General features: G+C 45.8%; 2 protein-coding genes across 2 annotated transcripts in view; both read right to left on the reverse strand.

The window, feature by feature from the left end:
- Positions 1 to 6674, reverse strand: part of tspan13b (tetraspanin 13b) — a gene marked incomplete at its 5' end in the record, with an annotated part of 9830 nt that extends 3156 nt beyond the window's left edge. The window contains 5 exons of the mRNA XM_079232476.1: positions 3274 to 3384; positions 3552 to 3665; positions 4097 to 4177; positions 5378 to 5545; positions 6612 to 6674. Of these exons, the coding sequence (XP_079088602.1) occupies positions 3274 to 3384; positions 3552 to 3665; positions 4097 to 4177; positions 5378 to 5545; positions 6612 to 6674 (537 nt within the window). The remainder of the gene's footprint in view (positions 1 to 3273; positions 3385 to 3551; positions 3666 to 4096; positions 4178 to 5377; positions 5546 to 6611) is intronic.
- A 3761-nt stretch (positions 6675 to 10435) lies between these two features.
- agr2 (anterior gradient 2) lies at positions 10436 to 12260 on the reverse strand. The gene is made up of 8 exons (XM_079232290.1): positions 12216 to 12260; positions 11708 to 11828; positions 11559 to 11622; positions 11430 to 11482; positions 11214 to 11290; positions 10875 to 10938; positions 10682 to 10765; positions 10436 to 10591 (listed from the first exon to the last, which is right to left on the reverse strand). Exons 2-8 carry the CDS (start codon positions 11814 to 11816, stop codon positions 10542 to 10544), a joined length of 501 nt encoding a protein of 166 aa, XP_079088416.1. The 5' UTR covers positions 11817 to 11828; positions 12216 to 12260; the 3' UTR covers positions 10436 to 10541.

A 12260-nucleotide genomic window follows, 5' to 3' on the forward strand; every position in this document is an offset into this window, starting at 1 on the left:
ACTTACACTGATGCTGCTACTACTACTGATGCTGCTACTACTACTACTACTGATGCTACTACTACTACTACTGATGCTACTACTACTACTGATGCTGCTGCTACTACTGATGCTGCTGCTACTACTGCTGATGCTACTACTACTACTACTACTGATGCTACTACTACTACTACTGATGCTACTACTACTACTGATGCTACTACTACTACTGATGCTACTGATAATGATACCAGAGCTACCAACTCTCACGGTTTCGCCGTGTGACACACGCTTTTGCATGTTTTCACACGCACTCACGCCACACCACCAATTTCTCACGGCAAAAAAAATTCTGATTTTGGGCCGAGGCGCGTTCGTTCCTTTTCAAACTCCCCGACGATAGATGGCGCTAAGGAGCGCATCTGTCAACCTATTCGCTGCAAAGACATCCTATTTACCCCAAAGAGTCCCGAAGTTAGCAACAGAAGAAGATTTTCAAACAGACACAACCGCGGGAGAAACTCAGGAGGAGCAAAGGCAGACCTGGGCATCTTACGGCCCGCGGCTCTCCCAGTCTGGCCCGCGTGAGGTCAATCAAAAATGAAAAATAAATAAGGTGCACGCCATGAATGCAATACAAATAGCACTGCTTTTACTTTGAAGGCGATGTATTTATGTGCAGCCGCACTACGGGCAGTGTTGCCGACTTGGACACTGTAGTGAAAGACCCCGCCTCCCAAGGAGCCTCGCGCTGCAGTCTCCGCCTCCAGATTGAACATTAATCGCGCAAAGCCGCCGCGGATCTGACCTGCGGTCTGATCCACTATGGCAGAGCACTTTAAAACAGGATCACTTCTGGATCTTTACTCTTCTCTCAAAGAGGAGAACGTTCCTCACATGAGGAAAGATGCTCAGAAGATGTTGGTTCTCTTTGGATCTATCTACATGAGAACAAACATTCTAGTGATGAAGTTCAACAGATCAGATCCTCTCTCTCTGATACCTGTCAGCTGTCCTTCATCTCCACCTCATTCAACCAGACTTCATGCTCTTGTTCAAGCAACACAGACTGGACTAAGTAAGAATAACTGAACTGGAAAACATCAAAAGCAGTAATTGCTTTTGTTTAAAGTTAATAAATTGCTGGTCTTTAACATACATATTTAAGGTACGGTTTACTTTTTTTTTTTACTTATTTTCATAGCCTTATTGTAACATGTATTCTTACCAGTAGCAGCTCAAAACAATATAATTTACAGTTTTTAAGAAGTAAGTAAGAACATTCATATTGAGTTAATTGAATTAAATTCAGACTATTGGTTCGGACCTCCACAACGGTCCAAATTTCTCATGTGGCCTCTTGGGAAAATTAATTGGCCACCCCTGGACTAAGGCATGTTAATGACATGCGGTTCCTAAGCGCTCTTTGGCGACGTGGTTGATTACGTTACTGTCATCTGTCTATCATCGTATAAAGCCCGCCCTGACAATTTGATTGGTCCGAACAATTTTTTATTTTGGATAATTTCTCCCCAACAACTTCCAGACCTGAAATGTTGTGGGCGGGGCTAAGTTCGGCTGGTACCAGGCTACATCTTTAGCCTACCACACAAAAATCCACTAGAATGCATGAAATAACATCTACTTAAACCAAAATGTCCTGGGGGTGGACCATCAGCTATGTCTTTGCTTCACAGAATGTAACCAATGTTGTCCATCTCCAGTAGGCCGCCCTTATCAACGACTTTGGGCCCCACAAACCACCAGGATGCAGGATACAACGGCAAAATAATTCAAATTTCCTGATATTTGAGCCACCAACATGTGTGGCTGCGTGCGCAGCAAAATCGATCTCCCGACCTTGGACAAGACACTGAACCCCGATTTGCCCCTGCAAGCTGTTCCTGCGATGTATGAATGGTTACAGGGCTCTCAAGTGTCACGCATTAAGCGTGACTGTCATGCATTTCGGTCTTAAGTCACGCCCTCCCGCCACACATCGTATTTCTCACGCTGAAAAAAACTCTAGGCTATTTAATGTGCCACAGCGCGCAAACATGACCTGGTCGCGCTGCCCTCACCATGGAGGAATCAAGCTCGTCTCCCCGAATCCCCTGCCAATCAATAAAAAGAAATGGGCGACACGAATAGCCAATCAGAAAAACGTATCTGCTGTATCTGGGTGAAATGTAATCCCGGCCGTGCCTCCGCCGCCGCTGATGACCTGATGGGCTCTCCATCAGTGTGTGGATGGTTAGCTAGACCTGATGGGCTCTCCATCAGTGTGTGAATGGGTGAATGACGACATGCAGTGTTACAGAGCTTTGAGTGGTCAGAAGACAAGAAAAGATATAAACAAGTACAGTTTATTTACAGTCCACTGCTGCTACCATGAATACTACTGCAAGTCTAGCCTAATACTGATGCTACAGCTACTCTCCTACTGCTGACACAACTACTACTCCCACTGATACTACAGCTAAAGGTGGTAACAGTGGTAAATGGACTATACAGGTACAGGAGGAGCTACCATGCAAGGTGCCACCTGCCCATCAGGACCAGCTAACATTCATACAACATTCACACATTTTGGGGATAAGTGTCTTGCTCAAGGACACATCATATCAACATGGACTAGCGCAGCGGGGATCGAACCGCCGATGCTCTGATTGAAGGACGACCCTGCTACCGCTGAGCCACAGTCTCCCCAGGGCGACACAGAAAGCACTGACAGAGTTGAGAGGGAACCGGAGGGGGAGCGCGAAGTTTCCACAACAACGCTATCGGTCTGAACAGCTGTAACCGCATGAGAGCAGTGAGCTACTGGGGCACGCTCACATGCACTAACGTGCACTCCAAGGCACGCTCACATGCACTAACGTGCACTCCAAGGCACGCTCACATGCACTAACATGTACAAACGTGCACAACAAGACACGCGGCCGGCCGGCCGGCCGGCTATATAAACAAAGAGCTCTAATGACAAAGATACTTATTTATGAGATGTTAATGATCTGAATGTTGTATTTTGCTCCCTTTAAAATGGAATCATTAAATTATGTTGATGAATGTAACATTGCAGATAATATATGCAGTGCACCTGTACCCCTTTTTCCTCATTACTCCCCTGCTGTGGCGATGTAACCAGTGTGGTTGTTTGAATGTTGACACAGCTTGGGTGCTACTGCTTTAGCTCAGCCAGCAGCAAGGCTTGATATTGTATAGGTTTTTTGTTGTATCATTAAACTGTGCAGCATCGAGCAACTCGGCAGTGTTGTAGTTGTGATGGCTCACTTCAGTAAAGCTGAAAAAGAATCCGATCCCTCCTACAAAGTGGAGAACCTCTCCAGCATGTTCCTGGATCTTATCTGCACAGGACAGACAGGAGCGGTTGTGGAAACAGGCCTGCAAGAGGACAGCAGACACAAGACTTCAGACAAATACAATGCAAACACTTCATTGGTTAGAGGTGTGTATAGAACTTTACTGCTATTCTTCAAATGATTAAACACTACTGAGGACCCATCAAACTATTTCAATAGGCTGGAAACATTTAATTAATCCAAACTCACAGCGTCACAGGTGAGGTTGGGGTCCACCTGTTTGAAGCCACAGCAGTTGAGGCTCTTCTCCACATCCCTCTGAGTGCTCTGAGAGTTATTCCAGCCCACCTCCAGCAGGTGATCCTGCAGCACACACACATGGGGGCAACGCCACGCTTTAATGTGTGATAGCATTTTCAGAGCTTTTTAGAGCTGTGTGTAATGTCAGTAAATACACAATATCTGCATTAACGTTACAATATCAGTACCGGTAGCAGTAGTCATTGAATGTGTTCACATGAAAATGTTGAAGTATAATCCTATATGTCTATGTATGCACGCACACACAGTAAGTAAAGCTAGCTAGCTACTTCATAGCTAACATTTGCACAGTTGGTACATGCTGTTTGAGGCCAATAAATATTGACCGCAAAATGTGTGTTGCTGAAAATGAAAAGTCTCTTCAAGCTGCTGCAGGTGTGAACATTAGTATTTCTGCTACAAAACAGTTACCGATTAAAATCTAAGAAGAGGAAAGAAGGAAGGATTCTCTGACTGAAAGATGTTCATCTTACCTGCTGCTCTCTGTTGATAGTCAAGCAGGCGCTGGACACAGAGAACTGCACAATAAACACCATGAACAGAACGATCATGTACTGAGGTTCAGTGTCAAGGAGCTGCTCACACCAGTCACTGAACCAGGGCATTGAACACAGTGTGAGGCTGGAAGCAGAGCTGTAGCTCGGTCTCTGCACGACAGATCAGTGGGACATACGATGCTCTGTATTGCACATGCATACATGCACGGAAATTCATTTTACAAACTTTGAGATGAAAAGAGAACAGTGTCATGATGTTGGTTTGTTTGGTGTCTTGTTTTGTTGTGAAGTCCTTGTCTTGTATGTCCTCTGTGTCCCTGCACTTCCTGCCCTGTGGTTGTCCCTGTGGTTGTCCCTGTCTGTCTGCCCTGTTCCCTGATTGTGTATTCCCTTCACCTGTGCTGCTCTCATTGTTTTCCACCTGTTCCGCGTTACCTTCCTCTTGTATTTAAACCCTGTTTGTCTCCTGTCCCCTTGTCAGATTGTACTGTTCGTTCCTGTCAGTGTCCCCGTTAGATGTCCCGTAAGTCGCCTGTCTTGATGCCTGTGTGTTTCCTGGTCATTCCCCATCCCTGTTTTTGTTCCCTGTTTTCCGCTGCCTGTTTTGGATTGTTTTGGATTCGTTCCTCGGCCTGTTTTAAGCCAACCTTAGTTTTGTTTTACGGAATACATTTACGTTGAACCGTTGCTCTGGCATTTGGGTCCTCTCCTTACTACACACCTGACAAACAGCTTCCTTAGCCAGATTGTTCAGACTCATACTGTATATCTCTAGTGGTCAGGGACATGTTCGACATGTTTAAGGTTTCACAACATAAATCAGCAACATTTGTGATATTTGGATGTAGAATTGCTTTAGAGAATACCACAAATATTCAACGCATAGGTTGTTAAGCAGACTGTCAAATCATCAATCCATTCAAGCAGAGCTGAGATCCCTGCCACACTCCAACATGATGTCATCTCCAGCTGAAGGGAAACGTGCACATCAACCCCAGAAGCAGCAGCAGCAGGGCGTTCTGTGTATCTAATGATGATCTTATTTAAATGCTGTTCAACCACGGGCTGTGGACATTTCCCTGGCTAGTAACTTCACACATGATGTCAAAACGATGATATATGTATATGTATATATGTATATATATGTGTATGTATATATATATGTGTGTATATGTATATGTATATGTATATATGTATATGAGCATATAATTTGTAAACCAATAGTAGTGATGGCAGCAGGAGCAGTGTGAAGGATACGAAGAAGAGCAGGACCTGGTGATGCTTCATGGCCCCGATGAGGCCGGCCAGGGCCACAAAGAAGAGGAAGACGCCCACGCCGATGACGCCTCCCACCACCTGGAAGCTGGAGACCAGACCGAACCACTTCCCCCAGGCCGCGATGCCGACCATCAGCAGGCTCACCATCTGAGGACAGACACAGACGTACTGAATGCTACAGGTTGTTTATGAAATACCATAGGGTTTGTGAAACATGAAAACTTTACAATCATTTTAACTTAATTTCAATATCAAATGAAAATATTAGCTGCAGGCCGTTTGGATTTGAAAAAAAGTAACCTGTAAGGATGGAACCCTGCCAGCAGACATACTCCTGGGATGTCTTCTGATGCCGTGTGGAGATCACACACAGCTGTATCATATAGTGTTCACATGGTGGAAGACATATTCAGTTTGTTTACTAAATACAATTATCAATACTAAAATGTAAAAAAACTCACTTCCTGTAAAAGTCCTGCATTTAAGGTAAAAGTACAGAAACAAGAATTGAAAATAGAAAATGGATTTTACACTCCATGTCATCACACATTCATCCACTGACAACGTGCCACCTGACCACCAGGCTCTAAATCTCATTCATACACACACTTGCACGTCTCAGCCTTCAGGAGCTGTTGAGCTGGGGATCAAACCGCCGGTGTGTGTGTGAGTACTGTGGTCAGATAATTTGTGGCATATGAAGTCTGAGGTGTGAAGGGTTAACGGGGCTGTCCCCTGGGGGCCCCACAGATAGTGTGTGTGTATGTATGTGTGTGTATATATATATATATATATATATATATATATATATATATATATATATATATACACACACACACACTCTGAGCATGTACCTGCCTTTTGCTTTTAAATGCAAGTTCCTCAAGCTCATCCTTCAACGTGGCGCAACCGCAGTTAAAAACCGATAACATTATTATGACATCAGTCAGATTCCTTGTGTGCATGATACTTTTCACAGCAACACTACAGAGCGGTCCTTGTGATAAGATGAGCGCAGGACTGTCCCGTGGACTCTGGGGGGTCTCCCGCACCCCTATGGTCCAGCAGGGGATCAGAGCGTCAGAGCTGGCGCACACTGCGCATGCTCCTGGCACCACAGAGACACGGACGGCCTCCTGCAGCGGGACGCTGTGTGGACAGGATGGAGACAGCAGTCTGATGGGAGAGTCCATATGGCAGCATAGATACTCACCACATAGAGGATGTTGAGCGCGCACAGGCAGTGTTTGGAGCAGGTGAAGCCCGCGCAGCCCATCCTGAGCAATAAACAACGGATCCAAACAAGTGGTGGCTCCAGAGGTGAGATCCGGACGCAGAGCCGCAGGAGAGACGCCGCTTCTCGCTCCGCAGCAGCTGGAAGAACCAGCTGGACGCGTCACTAGAAACAATGCAGCCAGACGACCGGAAGTTACAAGCCGAGCCTTCAAAATAAGCGCATATCATTTGTCATATAATTGGAAGCTAATGTCAGCTATTATATTAAGTACCGCTCTCTAGGAAGCAGTGCTCCAGTGTATGTGTCAAGGGCTGTATGGAGCCGTAGCACAGTAAACATGGTAACAAGATAAGAGCAGACGTAATGAAAAGAAGCTTAAATATGCTGTGACAGGAAAGGGATCCAGTAAAGCCTGTAGAATAGATACTGTAGCAACAGCTCTTATGTCTCATGTCATGCTTTGACCCATTTGGTGAGATCATGTATATCCTGTTCAGCCCAGAGGATCATGTCTCTGGACATACAGAGGACATCATCATGGTGGAGGCTTGGACTGTGTCTCGCCATAGCAAGAAAGAGATTGGATTATAAAGTCAAAATGTATAAAGAGACATAGTGCTGACCAATGAGGTGATAACTGAGCCGCTGTATTGAACAATACAGCTCATTATTTAAACATGCTTGAGTGTCCGTCTTCCTGCCATACATTATATATAAATAGCAGGTCTCTCAGTCTGTTTCGGCTTTTGCTGAATTCATGTTATTCTCATGCTCTTATTTTGTAGAGAAAATGATAAAACCCCAGTGTTCCTGTGGTCAGCATGCTGAACAGGTGACATGTTAAAGCGTGTCACCTGTTCAGTATGTGACTGTAAGGTAAGGGCTCCAGAGCATCCGGGCTGCTGATTGGCTACAGAGAAGTACTGTTGTTTCTGTTGAACATCTTCCACAGAGGTCTGGGTCAGTAGCATCAGCATGAAGGCTCTCTGCTCCTGGTCCAGTGCAGGAGCTGTGAGGAGCGACCCGGTTGGCTTGAGAAGAACATGCTCGTTCCTGCCTGACACCACAAGGCCACATCCCACGTGTCTTAACTGCATCCTCGTCTCCCTCACTTGCGTCTTTTCCTTGCGTCCTAGTCCCTTCCACCAGGGACGCATGGAGAGACGCAAGAAAACCAAGTGAGGAGAGAGGACACAAGGAAGTTTGTTTTAATAAGAGACATGAGACGTCCTTTCCTCTGAAGCGTCACGTGAAACAACGTCTGTTTCTGATGACGACGGATCTGATTTTTTTTTATCAGTCGGCTTTACCATAGCCTTATGATTATCTCTGTGCTAATACTAATAAAGACTGCAGCATTCATCCAGGAGGACACACCATGAAGAGACTCCTCACTCATTTCAATGAAACTCATCTTCCAAAAAAAAGATCCGTAAAACTTGTGACAATTCCTTACTGGCAAGCATTTCCTAAGCTAGAATCATAGCGTAGAACAACAGACTGAACAGAACAAGAAACGTAATGTAGAACCACAGATATGCATAGAACAGAACGAGAAACATATTGTTTACTATTGCTCTTTGTATCAGTGGAGCTTTGGTCTGTCAGGTTTTCTGGCTTTGACTTTCACAAGAGAGTCCTGTGCCAATGAAATATCATTTTGCGTATGTAATTGTAAACTAATTGTCACTAATCGATGTGTTCATATTAAAGCAGGGGTTTCCCCTCGGAGTTAAGATCAAATATAACTTCAGACAACACCAAATAAAATGTCTAAGTGAGACATTTATTAGTTTATGACCCTTTAAGGATGGTGGACCACTCAGACCACTCTGTGATATGTGAATGACTAATGTATCAGTTTAAACTGTGAACACATTCTAGTTTAGGTCATCAATCTTTTAATATCAACAATGAATCACAAAGAGCTCAAAGCTCCGTGCAGCAGCTGGATGTCTGAACAGAGATGAGGTCAGAGGTCAGATCTGCTGTTTACTGCCCCCACCTGGCCAAAAGATCATAATGCAGCTTGAAAGTGCAGACGGAGTGAAAAGCATCTTTGATCCTGTGAACGCAACGTTAAGCACATCACAAACACCATCTTCTTTCATCTTAAAAGCATCGCCCGTCTACGCCCCTCCCTCTCCTCTTCAGCTGGAACACTCATCCTCGTCTTCAAGAGGCTCTCAACTGGACTACAGCACCGTGTACGGCACCTCCACCAAAACCATCCACACACTACAACACATCCAGAGCTCAGCTGCTCCTCGCCCCCTCTACCAGAGACCAGGTCACCCAGTCCACCAGAGACCACACCACCTAGTCCTCCAGAGACCACACCACCTAGTCCTCCAGAGACCACACCACCTAGTCCTCCAGAGACCACACCACCTAGTCCTCCAGAGACCACACCACCTAGTCCTCCAGAGACCACACCACCTAGTCCTCCAGAGACCACATCACCCAGTCCACCAGAGACCACACCACCCAGTCCACCAGAGACCACACCACCCAGTCCACCAGAGACCACATCACCTAGTCCACCAGAGACCACACCACCTAGTCCACCAGAGACCACACCACCCAGTCCACCAGAGACCACATCACCCAGTCCACCAGAGACCACATCACCTAGTCCACCAGAGACCACACCACCTAGTCCTCCAGAGACCACACCACCTAGTCCTCCAGAGACCACACCACCTAGTCCTCCAGAGACCACACCACCTAGTCCTCCAGAGACCACACCACCTAGTCCTCCAGAGACCACACCACCTAGTCCTCCAGAGACCACACCACCTAGTCCACCAGAGACCACATCACCCAGTCCACCAGAGACCACACCACCCAGTCCACCAGAGACCACACCACCCAGTCCACCAGAGACCACATCACCCAGTCCACCAGAACCTCCTCTGGCTCCCCATTTAGCACATAATCCAGTTCAGGATCATCCTCCTCACCACAAAGCCTCCACCACCCTGAACCCTCCATCCTCTCTGACCTCCTGCACCACGACCTCAGATCTTACCCCCATTCAGTCCAAGCATCAGACCTGCGGAGGCGGGGCCATCTCCTTGCTGGCCCCTCCCTCTAGATCTCTCTCCATCACCTCAGACATTATTCTCCATCACTCCCTTTCAAGACTGCACTTAAAACTCACTCATTAAAATCTAGGTGTAACCTGTGATGCTTCAGTGCTCTGGTTTCATCTCTCTTGTTTATATTGTTGTTGCTTTTATTGTTTGTGTTTACCATGTAAAGGGCCTTGAGTACCATGTAAAGCACAATGCAAATAAAATGTATTATTATTATTATTATTAATTTGACAAGATATAGAAAAAAATCGACTGCAAAGGATTTGATGTAAATCCCCCTTGGAACTGTACACTTCTGTTTCACTGGGACTTTAGAGAGAGAGAGTGGGGTGATAATGAGGAGGACGAATGGTCCAGTCTTTACATGTTAGAAGGTCTTTACTGTTAATATAGTCTGAATGCAGTACAAGACTGCTGTTGCTCAAATGTTCAGAGATATTGACGTGTAAGTTGCTTATAGCGACCTCCAACCCTCAGCAGGCTCACAGGCTGAGTGACAGGAGGCCATGAACCCTGAGGCCTCACTTAGGGAATATAGAGTCACACCAATTCATATTTAAAGCTCCGTACTGAGGCACACATGTCCTTCATTCATCCAGTCCATGTCTATGTATTAGTACGGAGCATCAGCATGAGCTATACCATAATTATCCTGTGTAATACTCACGAGTTGCTGAGTTGTAAATAAAACAGCACACTCACCATCTTGTATGTATGAACAGTTCCATATTTATTCAAAAGACATTCTTGAGTACAGCAATAATAACAAAGGTAAGAAGATGTAAATGTGGTGACAGCATCACTTTGCTCACAGCTCAGACTTCAGGAGCTTCTTGGCCTTCTCCATGTTGCTCTTCACTGAGGGAGAAGAAGCATTAGCATTAGCATTAGCATTGAGTAGGTGTGTTGATGGAAACAACCAGACGGCTCAGCAGTAGCAGCACTTACAGAGCTTGATGTCAACTGGTTCGTAGGCATACATGCGGTTGGAGTAGCGACCCACGATGTCGGCCCTCACCGTCATGGAGGGATCTGTAAGCACATTATTGTACCGTCTGAGCAGGACCTTTACTTTATCAAAGGAATCTTTCAGTCTGTGAAGCTGGTGGAGAGGATTTGCTAACAGAAAGATATCTCTTACCGACAAAGATGACCCTGGGGACATACTGTCCGTCAGGAGACAGATGCTTGTCTGTGGTTTCATACTGTAGGGGGAGAGAAGGAACAACACGTCACCATATACACCTCACAGCTTGGCCCTGGAGCCACACAGAGAACCATGGGTCCAGCAGATATTAGTTCATATTGGACATGACAGGTCCAGTATTTCTTGTTCCGAGCTCAATTAGAAAACGGGGTTAAATCTCTGTGCACCAATCCTAGTTTATCAATCTGTGAATTGCAATGGCATGACAGTTCATGTTGACTTAATGAATAGCTAAGTACACTTTAACTAGTTTAGTGTTCAACACTAACTTACCATCAGATTGAGGACGACGAATTCCTCATCCAGCGTTCTCTGGATCCCGTTGTCCTCAGATAAAACCTTCCTGAGTTCTGCAGGAGAAAACGTGTTTTAATTCCTGCGCTCCAGGACGTCCCGTCACACACAAACAAAGGACTGCTTGCTCTTCCAAAGGGTTGCCTCTTAGTTCAACGGTGATTCAACAGGTGCATGAACAGAAGCTGGACTCACCCAGGCTGTGAGGACAGTCCTCCAGGTGGAACAGGACCATCAGAGGCTTGTTTCTAAAACACAACGCAGCTTCATTTAGATTTCATCATCGACTTCAATGAAGTCGATGATGCTGGAACTGTTTCTCACCTTGACCTCGCCCAGTAGAGAGCCTCCTCGTAGGTCTGAGCCCAGATCAGCTGATCGCCCCAACCTGGACAGACATGGACATGTCCTCAACATTCATCATACTAGACGTTAGTCTCAGCCATTCAGCCTAGCAGCGGATGCTCACTGACCTCTGGACAGAGTCTGAGGGATCCTCTTTCCAGATTTAGGGATGTATTTCCCGGAGGTGGAGGAGATGGCCACCAGGACCAAGAGGAGGGACAGCGCTGTTTTGATCATCTTGAAGCTTTACTGGAACACGAGGAACCGGCACAGAGGGAACACACAGTGGAATGAATGAACTCGCCCTCCCTTTGAGAAGGAACACCGCCTAGCTCCTATACAGAATACCCTGCAGCTTTAATCCAGATTATTTTATTGAACTGGAAGCAAGTGAAGACTAGAACGGCATGATGTGGGTGTAGTTGTTATGTGAAAGTATGTCATTAAACTACAGACACTATTCCAGAACACCGAGGAGGAAATGCTCCATCAATTATTACAAAATAATAACACAGTTGGAATTCAAACCACATTGTTGGATGCAGAAATTAAATGGACATTTGTGGATTTATAATAAAGTGAAATGAATTTCCCTACAGCTGAAATGCAGTCGCCTAGAGGAGCAGCAGCTCTTACCTGTTCCTGCGGGCCGGGTGAGGAGGACTAGACCGCGCTCCAGGA

This window comes from Taurulus bubalis (genome assembly GCF_910589615.1).
Source record: "Taurulus bubalis genome assembly, chromosome: 16".
Taxonomy (NCBI): Eukaryota; Metazoa; Chordata; class Actinopteri; order Perciformes; family Cottidae; genus Taurulus; species Taurulus bubalis.